General features: G+C 33.6%; 1 protein-coding gene across 1 annotated transcript in view; it reads right to left on the reverse strand.

Annotated features, from left to right (window-relative positions):
- Nucleotides 1–16,800, reverse strand: part of LOC137388837 (divergent protein kinase domain 1C-like) — a 37,971-nt gene extending 21,171 nt beyond the window's left edge. Inside the window, exons 1-3 of the mRNA XM_068075299.1 lie at nt 16,417–16,800; nt 14,971–15,505; nt 7,024–7,208 (exon numbers count right to left, since the gene is read on the reverse strand). Coding sequence (XP_067931400.1) covers nt 7,024–7,208; nt 14,971–15,505; nt 16,417–16,590 — 894 coding nt within the window. The 5' untranslated portion in view covers nt 16,591–16,800. The remainder of the gene's footprint in view (nt 1–7,023; nt 7,209–14,970; nt 15,506–16,416) is intronic.
- Nucleotides 16,801–18,960: the final 2,160 nt, after the last annotated feature.

Raw genomic sequence — 18,960 nt, forward strand, 5'->3', positions numbered from 1 at the left:
ACAGTGGTAGAAGAAACTTTGAAAGCAACGCCATAGAAATAACTACTAACTGTCTCAGGCTAATAGTAGTTCCTTGTTTAACGCAGTCTTAATACTTCAAAGGACATGTATATAAACCGGTTTGGAAGTTTTGGACGAAAGTTACGTTTAGCGAACAAACTTCTACCCGTTGCATCGGTGCTGAATGCAGCAGTTTTGTTCTGCTAAAAAATTGTTTGGACGCTAATATTGACTGGTTCAGCAGCACAGAAGAAAATTTGAGGCCAGAAGATAATGTGGAAGGTATTGGACAGCTAGAAGATGTTCGTTCCATCGAAAGCAACAATGGGAATGTAGCTGGCCAAGCAAAGGATGGCAATATTTTTGTTTTAAAAATGTTAACTTTTGTTTCTGCATGTAATATAAGCATGGTTCGTTTATGTTACTTGTTCATGAATATATAACTATATCATTTGATAGATTATTATTGTATAACTTAAAAATATGCAAATTTATAACATGTTATTTAATAGCATCATTGCGACTATCTTAACATGGCTTACAATGGATCGACGCTCATAACTCCACTTCTATTGCACATAAAAAGCTAGTTTTGGCTGCAAACTGAGCAAACATATCAGTGAGTGCAATGAGCTTTTATTCAACAATATTAAATATAGATATAAAATAAAAACGTGTCTTCAAATTTGGAATGAAATAAACATTGAAAATGCTAACAAATTGCAAAGAAGGACACAGGCTAAAATATCATCGTGGGTCAATTGCAAGCAGTAGATATCAACTGGTAGAGATATTTCTTGATTATATTATGTTTTTTGATGCACATTTATTAAGAGATCATTGACAAGTTAGAGGTAAGTTAGCAGATTTATTGCGCCCAAAAGGTTTAATATCGCTCTACCAAAAAAGAGCAAAATGTAGGCGACATTCGCTTCACCTGTAATAGGGCTAAATATATCTTCCGAAAATTCCGATGAGCCATTTGAAAAATAGACTGCAAGCCTCTATTTGGACGCCGCCTCCAATTGACCGCCACTATTGAGGAAAGGTTGAAAAATAGAGCGCCATGGCGTTCAATTAGAGGTTTTACGGTGTATACATTAATATATATATATACATTAAAAAGTCGTCAGTATGATGTGTTATGAAAAAGATGGTGAAACGCATTTTCAGTATACATCGTTGTTGCTGAATATCAATGCCCAAAAGCACTGATGCATACCCCTGCGCATGAGAAACCAGAAGGCGATGTGTATACTATCAAGCCCTTTCATTCTGCTCTCCAAACTTTGTTAATAATGTTATTTTTTTATGTATGCACCACTTTGTACATTTGTATAATTGTACAACTGTACAATTGTACAATTGTATAATGGCTCAATGCATGCAGCCTTAATATCTAGATATAAATACATTTATATGACACTGGCCGCTGGGTACTACAGTCTGGGAGAAGCATATACCTAGTAGTTAGAGAATTTACTGGTGATCATCATTCAGCTATATGTTATATTGCAACAATAATCAGAAAGAACTTATTAGTTTGCATCAACATAATTAAAATATTTGATTTACTATAATTTACTAGAAAATGACACGCGAGCCTAACTAGTCTTGAAAACTTTGGATTATTGGGCCAAAACAATTCTTGTAGACACACAGCGTGGCATTTGGGAGAAAACAAGAGAATCTAGGAATTTCGGTTTTAATCTGAGCTGCTTTGATCTGATCTTCACTTATATGCACCGGCCAATGCCAACAAAAGCTAATCAGGTTGTGTGACAAAATGAAAATAATAATAACATGGGAATTAAATAATATTTAAAAAATAAATCCTTATAATATAAGAATGTTCTAGACACAGGACGGTCAAGATGTTCATGTCTGGTGTGCTCAGTAGGTTCTGTTTGTGTGTTGTAGCTATGAAGCGGGTAGTCGGGTAACGGGATAGCTTGCACAGTAACAGCTAGCTTCTCCTATTTCGTTAACCCTAGTCTTATGTCAACCTTGTCCCCTCCCTTTGTGTCAAACAAAATGGAAACGCAGTTAATGAAAAAAATGATAATTGTTTTAAGTACTTGGTATTAGAAATCTTAATTGGACAATTCCGTTATTATTTTAAAAAGCCTTTCATAAACCTATCATTACGAGTAGTAAAAGCAAAAATGGCCTGTCATCTGCCATTATATAATCAGTGTTAACATTTTTTTCTTTCTACTTTATTGACATTACTAAAAAATAGTGGTTTTTTTACTTATGAAAAAACGGTGGCAAAGTTGTTAGTCAGGGGTAATTATTGATAAAATAGTAGGAACCAGTGTAGCCAGGAGTCTACTAGTCAGGTTTTCTACTAGCAGAGTTTAAGCAATGAGCAGTGCCCCTAATGGAGAGAGGGAGAGAGAGGGTGTGAGGGTGGGCACTCACTTCTCCATATCTTGCAATACCACATTATATCGCATTAGCCACTGACATATTGAATAATAAGTCTGCGCACGGATAGCAGTCAATATCCAGATAAAAGATGCTAAATGAACTGCTGCCAATCTAAGAGCCATTGACTTTTAGACATACATTGGGGCTCATTCTTCATCATTCAAAGGTATGCATATTCTATTCATTTCCTGTTCGTCATGAGAAGGTCAACAGTCTGCAGAGGCATGATGCTGTCGATAATAAAGGTTACTTTATCGCTACAATTTGTCACAGTTGTTTCAACGCCGTTGAAATCGGTTTGGTGTAAAACGCAAATCGGTTGTAAAAGCTGTGGTCTCAGTCGCCGACACCAGATCGATAATATGCTGCATACTGTGTTTGCCTGTTTTTGACGCGAGTCATTGATGGACCGCAACAAGAACTTGACGAATCATATATCACAATAGTGCCAAAAATACAAGCATACAAAATGGAGGTGTATCCTGTTCTCCCAAAGGATCGGTTAAAATGACATTAAAGTTGATAAATATGGAACAACTAATAGCTGAATTGCAGCACCGTTTTTTTTATCTGAAACCACACTTATCTAGATTATTTGTCTTATTCAACAATTGCAAAAACCTACGTTAGACTAACCAAATTATTACTAATTAGTAATTACCATAAGAATTACTATGAACATTACTATAAACGTTAGCATGTATAAAATATGTAGCAACGGCGCAACTTCTTTTTGCATTTTTTGTGATAAGCGGTCAAAATGGAACGAATATCGATGTTGTATTTCATTGGTTGGAAAGGATGACCTATTTTGTATAGTCGTAGTTTGAGTTAGTTTGGTGTCAAGTCTTTGCAATTGCGTCTTTGTATTTCAAATCATAATTAGACTAAAAACTGTTCCAACGACTCTCTCTCGAGGTTGAAGAAAATCCAATAATTCGTCCTAGCGTTAACGCACCTTTAGTTCATAGCCATGAAAAGGGTTCACTCAGGCTAAGGAACAACAGGGACTCATCAGACAAACTAATAGACTTCATTCGAACCCATCCTTGCTGACTAAAAACTAGTAATCTTTCTACAATCATTCACAGTTATCACACAAGATTTTAGTTGATGTGACTATTTTAACTGCTTGTCACCGATAAAAACTGCGTCAGTGAGTTACAGTGCATAGAGGAGTGTCCAGACAGTCATTTGTAAGCTAACTGTGCACAAACATCCAGCTGAAAGTCCCTCCCAACAAATCATCAAGGAAGTTCCTTGATTAAGGATGTTCCTTGATGATTTGGAAGTTTTCCTAAACAGTTTTGTAAGTGAAAAGTCTGGTGAAAATTAATAATACTAGAAATTCCCCTGTCATACAGCCCACGACCAAAGTGATAATGGAAAAAGAACGGGCACTGCCGGTCGAGAAATGCAATATTAGCAGTCAAATGGCACTGCAGTGCAATAGGAGAACTACAATGGTAGTTGCAATGGTAGCTGTAATGTACTGGGTATCGTATCTGTACTGGTATTTCGTATCTGTAGGCCTATTACCACCTTCAACTCTGAAACTAAGCAGAAGCAATGCCAAACCTACAATTCTGTTTTTCGTGTCTAGATAGTAAAGAAGATTTTAAGAGACAGTTATACCTCTACTTACCATAACCTCAACATATGATTTTTAACATTAGATGTAAAATTTAACATACGATGTAAAATTTAACATATAATGTAAAATTTAACATATGATGTAAAATTTAACATATGATGTAAAATTTAACACATGATATAAAATTTAACATATAATGTAAAATTTAACTTATGATGTAAAATTTAACATATAATGTAAAATTTAACACATGATATAAAATTTAACATATAATGTAAAATTTAACTTATGATGTAAAATTTAACATATGACCTAAAATTTAACATATGATGTAAAATTTAACATATGACCTAAAATTTAACATATGATGTAAAATTTAACATATGACCTAAAATTTAACATATGATGTAAAATTTAACATATGATGTAAAATTTAACTTATGATGTAAAATTTACCTTATGATGTAAAATTTAACATATGATATAAAGTTTGAGCAAATAAATGATTGAATATTTGACTTTGTTTATTTCATGATTTTTGTTTGGCATAATTTGGAAAACATCTGTTTGAAATGAAATTATTGCCAATAAAATAACATATATGTATATACATAAAATGTATAAGTAGTCAGGCCTACTTTTAACAGAACTCAACGCTCTGAAAAGCTCAGAGTTGTAGACCACTAGAGTGTTGGTATAGGTTAGCTGTATTTATCTTTTTCCAGCTTGGCGGTTCTCTTTAGATTCACAGCAGATCTGTTTCGTGCTTCTGCGCTCTTCAGGTGACTACACCACCAGTCACCTGAAGAGCGCAAAGGCGCGAAACAGACCTGTTGTGACTCCAGAGTGAAACATCAAGCTGGAAGAAAACAAGTATAGTTAATCTTTTCAAACGTTCTAAACAAAGTTAGACAGTCTCTGTTGTGTCTAAACAGCTTCTGTTTAATTTAGATAAAAATCTTTCAATTTAAAAGCATTAAGAATAAAGCCAATCATGACATTTTGGAACTTATTTAAAGGAGTTTTAAAGATAGTCGAACAAGCGCTAAAATATACGTAAAAATCCTTCCGCTAGTATTATAGATGATATTATGGCCACTTTTCCCATTATGAAAAGTTGCCATAATATAAAGATACTGTTATTTTTAATAACAAATATTGTTAAGATGTTTGCAAATAGTGTGAACACATCTTAAACATTAAGATGTAAATTAACCTTTCTTATTATAACCATGAAGAAAATTATTTTTAGCATAGTTTAAAACATCGCTAAAAATCTTATAAAAGAAATTAATTTATTACTCTGATACAAAACTAACAGGCTGGTAGTAAATAACATAATATACCGAGTTTTAATTTAAAAAATTTAATATTTAAAAAGTTGTTAAAATTAAATTTTGAGTATACAACTCAAAATGAAACCAAAAATCAGTACATAAACGTTCAATTGTTAGTTACTATCGATAGTTTCTTTAATTACTACAAAAATAAACTTTTTCCAAAGTGGAATTACTTTTATAAATGTATCTTTACAAAAATAAATTTGTTTCAAACAATGCCAACCGGTGTGAATAAAGTTAATACATATCTATATTCCCAATACAACGCTGTCATTACATGTGTCTTAAATCTAAGAATACGTTTGTAAAATGTTGTTTACTGATATCCTAACAATGCAGAGAACTGCGAAATAGGGCGATTTTTAAATCATTCACAAATGACACTGCAAGTTTGGCATGATCTATATTAGTATATTGAGCGGTGAGCAGCTTCAGAAGAAGTTCTTGTGTATCATAACTTGGCCTAGATAAACCATCTATTGTCTTCATAGATTAGCCCGAATTTCACACGTATATCTTATGTTAAGTCGCGGGATTACAACTGCTCACAAACCATGTGAACTTACCTAGCAAACATAGGAGCTCAAACATAATATCAGCTGCTAGTCTCATCATCACACTGCTGGAGAAGGTAATATGGAATACATGTCTCAGCATAGAAATGAATGCTGTACTACGTGTATATTCAAATCACGTACACAATTGAGCGTGTCCTATATATCATTCTTAACAGATTCGATGATTTATGACAGTAGCGATTTAATTTTTGAAAGTGATTTCTTTTAAAAATGACCAGCTGGTTATGTTTACAATGTCAAATTAAAAGCGCATTATAGAAAAATATTTACGTAGAAAGGGATCGACTTGCTGGCGTGAAGCCATGGGTATTTCTAATTCTACGTGTTGAACGATCCTTCATAAAAATACCTTCGATGAATGAATGACTTGAAAAGATCTATAAAAAAGATCACGATTTTAGCACATGTTCTATTCATCAAGTAATGCCATAAACAATCTCTGAAACATAACGATACAGTGATTGAAAACCTCAGTCTTGTGTGGTATATAGGCTATGTTTTTAAAAGAGAAAATTCTGAGCGGATCCACGAGGAAGAAAAGTCAGGTAAACAGAACTACAATGACTTATATAATTTATATAACTTATATAACTACAATGACCATATATAACCTGCACACCTATTCCAACAGTATCCTGCCATACAAACTGTTATTTTTCATAAAACTTGCACTAAGTTGGTGTCACCATCAAATTTAAGACTTCGAAGATCTCCTAACAAGTCAACTAACCTGATAAAGTTTGAGACATGTTGTTTCATTCAAGGCAAGATTATTAGGCCAGGTTGTTTCACAAATGTTCAATGAACAGGAAAAATACAAACTTCATTCCTATTTTGGTCGTTCAGTTTTTGCTACTTTGCTGGTTTTAAGAAGCATTTTCAATAATGTACTTTTGCATGGAGTTAATATCTGTAATAAAAGAGTGAGATATCTGCAACCTTTGCGTGTTTAGATCAAAAGGTAGTTTTATTGACAATCACATCCTAATGTATTCATGCCTCAGATTATGTTACTGGGTAAGAGACCTGCGAGTGATCTTGAATAGTGATGGTTGGACAGTTGGGCTAATGTACCAACCTTGAGTATGCCTGCCAGCTCCCCCTTAGTAAATACTGAATCTAGGTCGACAAGGCCTATCTTCCCTCCATCTAACCAGCCAAAATTCTCACTCCGCACATCGCAAAGCATCCTTCCATGCTGTTCTAGTCGTTCAGCCAACTCTATGAGGGCTATGGAAGCAGTACGCCTCCCCTCCCAAGCACCTGTAACACGTGTCAGCATACCTTAACAATCACTCTAGTCGATGACGGCAGCAAACCAAAGGCGAAAGAATGAGTGTGCTTTGTATCAGCTCCTTCGCTACAAAGAGAATGCAAGAGAAACATTTGTCCTTGACATTTCCAATACACAATGATTTCTATCATAAAACTTGGGATAAAAATTGGATAGTTCTAAAATATTTTTCTAATATTAATTTCTAAATTAATATTAGAAAAATATTACTTTTTGAATTTTTTTTTCAAAACTGCTTTATATTTTTCTAGCGTGGCTGAGTTTTTATTTCAAATCAGATTGATTTGTCTAAGACATTTCAGGTTTTAATCTAAAACACATTTGCTATCAGTAAGCCAATAACAACACAGCCAGGACGTGCCCACACACACATCTAGCATTGCCTATACAAAGAATTCATTGCTATTCACTGCTGAACCAGGTTGTAAATTCTCACAGGACTGTTCCAAGGTGCCTCAGCATTAAAAAAAGTGCAAATTTACTCAAATATGTAGAAGGTTGAAAGATGCAAAATACAAATGGTAACAATATTACAGTGCTTAGAGAGTCAGTCCAGCGGCCTAAAAAACTGAACAAATTACACAACGAAAGAGACATCCAAAGCGCCATCTACGGCACTTCTGGGAGCAAGGGGATCGCTTGGACAGTTCTATATGTCTAGAGCAACGACCCAATAGGATGAAACCTCTCACTCAGAAGTAAAACACAAGGAGAGGTTGACAACCCCTTAGGTATGGGCACAACTAAGAGCAACTCCAGAATAGACTACGCTAACAGGCAGAGAGTAAATAGAAGAAAAGGTTGGTTGCACTTGAATAAGGTGAAAATATTTGCGTTCGTTCGTTGCAGCAGAAATCATTGAGGAAGCATCACGTAGGTTCTAAGTATGTCTATATCATTCCTGCTAATAAAGCCTCAACACTTGCAGTTCCCAGGAGATTCTCATCAACATGTCATATGCTATTTTGAATAGGCTATTACAAGCGTACATAGGCAAATGATCATATCATGTTGCCTATCATTGGAATACTCTGTTATAAGCTTTGTAACAAACACAGACTAGTTAAAGACAAGCTAGAGAGATATGATTTAAAGAGGCATATACAGTTGACAGATTATACACTGTTGATACCAAGATATGAAAGTCAAGATATGATATATATACATATATGTATACTTATACGTGTATACATATATGTATATACATATGTATATACATATGTGTATACATATGTGTATACATATGTGTATACATATATGTGTATACATATATATGTATACATATATGTATATATACATATATATGTATACACATATGTATATACATAGGTATATACATATGTGTATATGTGTATACATATATGTATACACATATGTATATACATAATGAGTATACATATATATGTATACATATATATGTATACATATATATGTATACATATATATGTATATACATATATATGTATACATATATATGTATACATACGTGTGTATATATACAGTGCACACAGAGATTATGATTACCCTGTTATACAGTTGTTTTACCTTATAATGTGGAACACAATGTTTTTTTACCCCCCATACAGTATTTCTTTGAAACACAAATTTAACTGTTTCAAATTTAATAGCTCTTAGCGATCGCCAAGAAGAAAAACCAGAAATTGGAGCTGGTGATAGGACATTTAAACACTACTAATTAAAAGACAGGTAATGAATTTTGAAACAGCTTTTAAAAATTTTTAAAATGCAAAACAAACAAAAGGTAATATTAACTAATAATAAAAAGTGCATCTCCAATTAGCGATAAAGATACCGTAGATAAAATGGCTGAGAATGATAAGAGCGGCTTAGCCTTGTGGTTAGGTGCTAGGTTAAACTAAATTGCAGTTGCAATCTTAATGAGTTCAAAACCAGTATGAGGCGCTTTTTTTCTAAAATATTATCGCTGCAACTGAACAGACGAGCGACAAACTTTGAGATTTCTATATATATATACTAGTTGAATACCCACAGTTGCCCGAGTAATAAAAAAGTATTTGCACAGAAAACTTATTTTTATTTGACATATACAACATTTACCATTCTAACTTTCAAACTTCATATGACAAATGCTTTGTGCAGTTGAAATAACTTAGAAAAAAATAAAACAAATTTAAATGTGTTTAACCCTTTCACTGCCAGCCATGTACAAATTTAGCTATAGGCCTACTGCCAGCTATTTTACCGAAAATTGCCTATTTTGCTTCATGATATGTATGCAATAATTTTTCAATTTCCAACTCTATCTAGAACATTTGTAATTACATATTTTACATGTATTTTGCCAACATTTTAACCAACACTGCCATGCAAAAAATTCAATGTATCTACATATCTATCTACGTATTTATGTATCTAGACTTTGTGCATTGCTAAAGCTATGAGAAGCTACGATTGCTACTATGCTAAAACAATCCTCCACAATGCTCCCTATTCTTACAAAACTTTTACTCTTACCACCATCGGAGTCAGCTGCTACTTTAATTATCTGTGTTATCACTGAAATCTGAATTGGCTATAATATGTCATCAACATAAGTAATTATCTGTCTTCTGACTCGCACGGTACTAAACAAAACTTAAACAAAAAATGTTCGTTTTTAGGTTGGGAATTCTCAAACAAAAATTTTTAATTGCTTCGTTATTTTATTTTTATTTTATAGAGAAATCTTAGGACAACACTGTCAATATCATAAAAGTCCTAGAGACCGTGGGTTATGTTGTCAACGAATAATAAAATCAAGTTACTACGCAATTGCTGGGAAAGTCGCAAAAATGCGTCTATACCAAATGTCGGCACTCGACCATAGAAAACGCATAAATGCGTCTACAGCAGTGAATGAGCTAAATGTAAATGTGTTACTGTAGTTGGCTACAGAAACTTTAGTGTATTCGGTGGTTATGATCTGCAAGAAAATGTAACATTACAATGTACTACAAACAATACGTACCGTGGGGAGTTCTCACCTTTAAGACAGTTGTATAACATAAATGTTGAATTTAACCTAAATGAATTTAGCTTATTAAACACATATTTAAAGCTAAGTTTAAGTATGTATTGTACTAAACTAAATTTCAAATTTGTCATAGGCTAAAATTTTATGACTTTTGCTTTCGAATTCGTTTTTACTATTACTTACAACGACAAACGTTGAACTGAGATAGTGAGCATCGTATGTCTCTTTCAGGCGTTGTGGGGGAGATTTCGGCGAATAGCATATATCAGTATTTTCGTCGTAATCAATACGACTGTCAAATTTTAATTTTGAGAGAAATTTTGGTTGATACCATATGGCCGAAAACAAAATCGCTTTTTAACATGGGCATCATCATAACTCGTGGGCGCACTGTATTAATTAATAATTTAGCGTGTGCAATCGCAAAAAGGGTATACAGTAAATAGAGTGATGGAATGGTAAGAATGGCATAGCCTCGTGGTTATTTGAGCTTATCTACAAAGTTCCGGTTGCAATCTTCGTCAGCTCAAATCCAGTACGAAGTTCATTTTACATTGCTAGATTTCAATGGCTATAGCTGGACAGACGACGACAGACAAACTTTGAGATATATCTATAGGTACACTATACATATGTATTCCCACACTGATGAAATGTGTCGCCAATGGGTAGTGTACATATTTACAGCGACTTCGCGTACCAACACTACTAAATGATGCTTGCGTTAACAAATAGATCGACCAATTACAATCGGCTTTGGACGTGTTAAGACCATGATGTTTTTACCCGATTTCTCAGTAAGAACATCATTTAAACAGTGAATTTGAGTAACACCAACATGACAACTACATGCAGTCTGCTAAACAAATGGATATCATAAAACGTCTTCGACAGAAAAAGGTCTATCAACTGTTTTAAGAACACCAAGTTTAACCTTTCTGCTACGAAATAGTCAATAGCACGATGATGCAACCAGAACTCAAGCGTTGTATCGTTGAATTTAATAAAATTATTGCTTCAAATTATCCAAAATTTATGGTGTAGCTTAATAACATATTCCTCATTTTCATAAAACGCAAATTCGGCATCATGGAAGTCAAATAGCACACCAACAAAATGCTTAGAAATGTGAGTTATGGTAAGCCCTATGTATAAAAATGGCTTTCAGAAAAGTGGTTCTTATTTTTAATAACTCTCTGACATGCAGTTAGAATTTATTAAAATAACATATAAATCATTTAAACACCAATCCGTTGTTATTGCATTCATAATAACTAAATTTTATTTTGATTCACCTTACATAAAGGTATAGTAGACGCTCCTACAACATGAATAAAGTAAAACAACAATTTTTATTAACACTAAAATGAACCGACTCTGTATTTCCCTCCATCTGTCCAAAGCCAGGTTTAGAAGTTATACTAAAACATCGCTTTCAACGAGACATTATGTAGTGACATTTGGCTTGGTAAACCAATCTACCACACTTGGGTATTTCTGAATAACTGTGCAGTTACGTATTCTCTGTGTTTTATGGACACACATGATGATCTCTCATGGCACCTTAGACGGCGAGGGTACTAGTATATATACAGTATATATAATAATAGAGATATCCATATGTGTACTCATAGAAACCCCTATAAGACACCTCTTTTTCCCTCAAAAGTGCAGCAAGAGAGAAAACGATATTTTTAATTGTAACTTTGGAACACCCATTATTTTTGGAGCTTTGGGACACCCATATTAATTTGAAAACTTGCACCAATTTGACTCATTACGTTATATACAACTTTTTACAGAACACGAAGCAAAAACTTTATGTTAAGTGGAATTTACATTATAGGAGGATTACATTATAGAAGCATCTACTGTATCACAAATTTACATTTTACAGATAACAATAGATCAATCTTTTAGAGTGGTGATCATATCTTGGTTATGAACACAGGCTAGGTGGTATAAACCATAGCTTGCGATACACTGCCAACAATATCTAACAAACTCGAATAGTTTTTACCGTTGCCATAGCTAGACTACTTAATCTCGACTAACGCATATAAATTTACTATTTGTTTAGTTATTATTAATTTATTATGCATTCTTTATCTTGTTATTATTATTATCTTGTGTTAATATTAGCAGCAACTCTAAGAAAGCAGATTAGGAATTTATTGATATTATGAAAGCATGCATAGCCATGATACTGTATATCCTCAAGAGAACAGGATAAAAATGAAAAGTCGACCAATCACTCATCTATTCTCCCTGTTACATGACACGCTGCTGTTAAAAGGTAACTTTGATGGTAGACATACACTATGTGTCCATGATGCGGATTTGGAATTGTGTGCACACGTTCAGTTACCATGTAATAAGCGTTTCAATAGACACTAGAGTGTGGCGCATTAACGCGGGCACTTTGTTAAAAAAGATAAGTAATACTTCACCAGAGGTCAAGGCGGCACACGTCTACCTTGTCAAATCGAAATAGGGCCGACTGAAGTGTGGAAAATTTTTAAAAAGGAATAGCTCGTGCGACACTTTCTTGCGCATCATTTGCAAGTGCCGCTAAGCGTGAAACAATCGATAAAAATTTCTGAGCAACAAAACTTGCTTGACTTGCAGGTTTTTTGCCATTTCCATATTGTGGATGACGCAGTGTCTGCTTATGTTACTGGCCGCTACTATTTCACTAGTCGACAAGTAGTACTCACATAATACTTCTTACTGATCAACACAAAGAGCAATGTTGAGACAATGCAGCGATTCAGTAATCTTGGGATCCGCCATCTGAGACACTCTCCAATATCTAAACTGAATAGCAATAACTCTAACATTGCTTAGAGATTCGAGAGATATGAGAGTGTATTTAAAATACTGAAATTACTCGATGGACTAACTAGCCGACACAAAGTCTTGTGGAAACAATATGTTTGATGATATTCAGATAAGGAAGAGCCATCAAGCAGCATGCAAGTCAGAAATCGTACGCTTTCGGTTAGAAACAGACTATTTTAGGATTTATCTCTCCACCAAATGAGGTTATGGTTGAACATACGCCATTAGAGTGACACAAATGAAAATAATATCAATACAAAGTTGAAACGTTAAGTTTCTATTTGACATAATTTGTGCCCTTGTAGATCAACCCAGTCTAGAGATAAAATAGTCTGAAAGAAATGCTTTTTTGGAATGCTCAGATTCATGCGGAAGTGCGATAATGAGGTTTATGGGTGTAATTGGCCAAAAGACCGACAGATTAAAGACGCTTAGACTGCAATTTGAACGCAATAGCCGATATCAATAATAATAGAGACAGGCAGCCGCGCAACTAGTGATGTCATTTTGGCATGTAGTTTTATTCTCAGCATTTTAATTGCGATAAGATTTTGTTAATTTTAATCTTGAAACATCCTGACAGTCAGATCACCTCAAAAATCAAAAAACAATCTCATATGGTAAAAAAATGTTGATACTTTCTGATAGAATCTACGAAAATTTTGTGTAAGTATATCTTTAAGACTAACCAATCATTTTATGATATCCCTAGAGAGAAGAAAATGAAACTGAACACAGAGCTGGCCAAGCGCATAGAAACTCAATTACTACCGAGATGTGTTGCGTCTCAAAACAGCAAACTTTCATTCATGTAATACATGGTCGGCAGATTGCATTGTTGGAGCTCAAGCCGTAACCAGGGACACAAAATCAACATCACTAGCATTGTTTACTACAGTAATTTGATTAGTTGATAGGGAAGCTCTGTTTGACAAACACACTAGGACTAAAAAAAGCTTTATACTCAGAGGCTTAGAGCCTGGCAACACCACATACACAACACGTATGTACCAATTTGTCACAGACACGAAGTTCACAAAGTAATGAGAGGCGAAGAATTATGCAAGGTATAGATACAATTGTGGACAAGTGTAGCCTGTGTGCCCCTCTTCGATAGCCTGTCATGCTATATAGCTGATTAGAAAAGAGGCCTTACCCCCCAATTTCAAAAGGTTTAAGTGCGAATCATTCAAAGCAACAGAGATGAAGTCAAAGCTGTCAATAAGGAAATGCAGTGTATCAAATAATGGTATCTTCTGGCTGAATCATGAGACAGACGTAAGCAAAGATAAGTGTATATCTGTGTGGCATGCACAAATTCCTAAGGTCATAACTTGAGTCATCTTATGTTAGTAGCACAAGCAATGACATTGATACAAATGAAAACATTATCTAATGAAAACATCAACAAGTAAAAGGGCGCAGAGTAACACGATATATGATGATTCTGGTAGTCGATAAAAAGTGCAAACAAATACGCTTCAACTCTCAATTTTTCCACCTACACAAATTCTCAACAATGTAGGAAGTTCAAGCCTAACTTTTTAGTGATTGAACAGGAGCTGTGGCTACTAGCAACAACTTACTAGTCATGACAGGTGAGCAACATAACTCAAGAGGGTGGTTGTTGCGCCCTAGTTAATTAGAGGACTACAAAGGTAGACAGACTGCACGATACTCGGAGAATGAAGTCAAGGTTTTACGACAATATACTCGGCCTCGCATAAGTTTAGTAGTAATTGTTTTACAGCCATCATCAAAACAAACCAATAAAATTTCAAAAGATTAATTGCCTACTTGCCAAACAGCTGGTGTTTACAAAATGTCGGGATGGACAGCTTCAACAGAAAAAGGAAGCCGATAAGACAAAAGGGCTGAAAAATGAATATTCTTACCTACTGATGTCCACGGCAGACCCGCAGTAAAACCTTTCATTCTAACCAGGGTATCATCGCTAGGCAAGTAGTCAACTGCATAGAAATTTCCACACGTCCCGTGTAGTCGGGGAACAATACCGGTAGACTGGAGGTTATTTATTGAAATATATTCCTCCTGCTGAAGTAGAGACTCGCCACTGGCGACTGCAGCCACGGCGTTGTGTCTGTGAAGGTCTAAATGGGACACAAATCGGTTGAAAGTCTCATTCGTCACAAAGTGTTGTTTTGAGATTCTCCGCAGGAACATTAGAGTCGTTGCTAGTGATCCCTGGGCCATTGAATCTCGCAAGATATTTTGATGGCCTGCTTGTAACTCGTGAAAGACAAAGCTCTTAGTCTTCAGTACTAGCTTCGAGTTTTCATCTCGCGAGAAGTATATAATTTTTTTACCACTTCCTGTTACATGTTTGCATTGAAACCTCTCTGCAGATGTATTTTGACACAATTCAAGGCACATGCTTCCTGTTAGTCGACTTCTGCTGTATTCAGCGCACTGAAAGAGCAAAGGTCATGGATAAAAAAGGTCAATGACAAGAGAACAATAAAGCCAATGATGGATGTTATGAATTTCTCATTAAAACCAGGCTATAATAGACTGAGTGGTAGGAGCAAAAAATATGCAACCTGGCACTAAATAATCTATTAATGTCATATGTCCAACAGAGAGTGAACTTAATTGTATGTTCCTTAATCAGGACTCTTTGAAACCCATGCCTAGAGTCTTTCATATCTTACACATGATAATTCAAGCTTCCAAAAAATTTTCACAATAAAATTACCAAACTTTGCTAGAAGGTGTGTAGGCCTACTTACACTGATGCCTTAGCTAGCGTACAGTATTCTATTCAAAAGTTAATAGTGTGAAGCAAACCCCTTATTCCAATTCAAAAAACAAACATCTTCAAAATGCTCCAACGTTTTGGGTTAAAAAGACCTTGTTAATATTTCTAATATAGATGAATTAAAGCTAAACTTTTCACTGAGAGTAAGAGTAAGTATCACAAGCATTTATCAGAAGCGTTTATCAAAAAGTTTATCAAAGAGTAAGTTTACCTCATGATATGCGAAAACTGAACTAAAAATTAGTATATAAGTCGTCACTTAATTGTTTTGCACAATTATAGTAAATCCATTCATTTAGTTTTATCAGCAAATTTTGTAGTTTCACGATGTACGTTCAAGTATTAGTATTATCAACAAGAAATATATGTTATCTGCTATCCATACTTAATGAACAATGAGCTAGTATAAATTTTAAACATGATATATTGCAGACATGAAGATTACAGGTAAAAGAAGATAAAAACAAAGAGCAGATAGAAATACAGCCATTCATAAAAATATAGCTTTACCAAGACAACAAAATAAAAACATCACAGTATCAGGGTGTATAACAATACTTGCCATGTGGTCTACTATTCCAGAACAAGTCCCAAATGTTGGTTCTTCAGACCATCTACACATTATAATGAACGCTCTCCCAACCAACCAGAATCCAGCCAAAAGTATAAATATGGCTTTAGAGCATGTAGTGAAACGACGTCCGATGGAAAGAGTCCTTCTGTGATTACCGGGCATGTTTCAATAAAGTAGAAACATTGGCAGGAATGACTTGAACTTGACATGTTAAACAAAAACAAAATGTATACTCATTTTAGCACAGCAGCGTGATGGTTGGTGATGCTTTCCCGCTCAGGCATCAAAAGGACATCTGTGAACGAACTGTTGTTTCTGTAAATAGAAAAACCAATAGCGTTTCTAAGCGAACTCAAAAACTGCGGTAGCTTAACCTCGTTTACTATAAACTATTCACAACGTGAGCTCCAATTTCCTGTTTGCGTTGCTTTTGCGAAATAGAGCTAATAGTGCGATAGCTCTTTCTTTCCACCCTTTCTTACTGTAGCGCCTGCTATCTTAATTCATAGATTAGGGCTACGCTCGTAAAACAATATCGCTGCTCTGCAATGTAAGCGTACGTATGATAGATGACTCGCCCATAGATTTTGACAATCACTTTTGTCGTTCCTAACGTAGATATTATTCAAGAGGACATGATTCTGAACTCTTAGTTACACATATACAGTGAGAGACTTGAGATTGCTAAAGAGAGTTGCTTTTTGTAAATTAAAACACAAATGTTTGTTGTAGAGAATATATTGCCGAATGGCAACGCTTTGACTAATGTTATTTATTTTCAAACTAACAAATAAAGTAGCCTGTAAAACAAATGTAGAAGCTTTAAATACAATTTTTGAATTATTCAAAAATAGTAAAAAGGTTTTTATATGATACTGCAAAGTGAAGTTGATTTTGTGTATCTTATGTTAGTTAATTTTAAAAGAGCTTCTAGAGAACATGATTTGCTACAAAATGACAGCAGTGCATAGCATATAGAGTCATAAAGTTGTAAACAATACTAACAATTGATAAATTAGGTAGAAGACCCATTTTTAGGCCCAAAAAATATATTCACAGTTAAACTTGCTGCTTTTAAAATCTATGATAGTTATACAAGCACTGAAGGTAATGTAACACTGTCTGATAATTCAGTGTTTCGATTTTAAACTTTGTGACAAACATAGATGTGTCATAATTTCTTTCAGCAGTTTAAAAAAGTACTTGAAAAAGATTAATGAAATTTGTTAACCATTTAGCAGCTTAAGGTATTTTGTAGTTGTCAATAAGTATTTCTTTCAAACAAGTGCATCTGAGTTTAGTAAAAATCTTGGTTATAAAGTTGATTAATGATGTTGATAATTGCTACAAAACTTATAACATATAATATATATAATATAATATATATATTATATATATAATATAATATATATATTATATATATAATATAATATATATTATATATAATATAATATATAATATAATATATATTATATTATATATATAATATAATATATATAATATATAATATAATATATATTATATTATATATATAATATATGTGTAATATATATATTATATATATATATTTAATATAATGATCGTCAATACCTATTTAAATAACTGTAGACAGTAAAATAAATGTTACCTAAAATTGTTAATTTAAAAATGTTGATAATCCTAACAGTTAATTTTTAAATTTTTTACCTTAATTCAGTTAAAAAGCAGGATGTTATAATTGTTAGATCTTGACAGAGTTTTAATAATTTTATACTTAGTTGATGTAATTCGCCAATGTAAATAATAAAAACCAGACCTTTTTCTGTCTAATATCAATGATATAAACCACCCCTTTTGTCAGGGTTTATATCATTGCTGATATACTTAGTTAATTTTTAATATTCCTTATAGGCCTACTACTGGTTAAAAGATTAAAAAATGTCAAACCTTAACGTTATTGTGCAGTTTAATTAAAGCTGTTTTGTAAACTATTAGTTTTTATAAAGTTTAAAACAAATTGCATATTCTGGCAGAATAAAAAATTATTTTTACATTTTTCTATTTAGTTAACTTAAAGGGTTAGAGTATTTGTTCTCTAACTAAATAGATATAAATTTTGTTGCAAAAAACTTCTTAGAAGTTTAAATAAGCAAGCGTACATTATTTTTTAATAAATATTGTTTTTGAATCTCAAAGTCTAGCCATGTATACAAATATTATAGTATTTATAGCTAAATATCGGTTTTTAGATATACATGTATATGATATCTAAAAACCGATGTCTAAACAAACGCTTTCTAAAAACAAAAAATAGAAAATGAAATAGTTGATGTTTTATTTCAAATGTTTAGATTATCATAATCCAGCTGAATTTATTATGCTTTACTAGTTTTGTTATTGCATCATTGCAACCATCAGCAAGCATTCGCCAACGTTTGTCTTCGGTTTTATCTTTTCTTGTTTTATATATTGGGCGAATTTCTAAACTCAGTGTTGTCGGTCGATATTATAGCCAATATCTATTTTGCGCGTTTCTTCGAACCATGTGTTGCA

Source organism: Watersipora subatra, chromosome 2 (genome assembly GCF_963576615.1).
Source record: "Watersipora subatra chromosome 2, tzWatSuba1.1, whole genome shotgun sequence".
NCBI classification, from domain to species: domain Eukaryota; kingdom Metazoa; phylum Bryozoa; class Gymnolaemata; order Cheilostomatida; family Watersiporidae; genus Watersipora; species Watersipora subatra.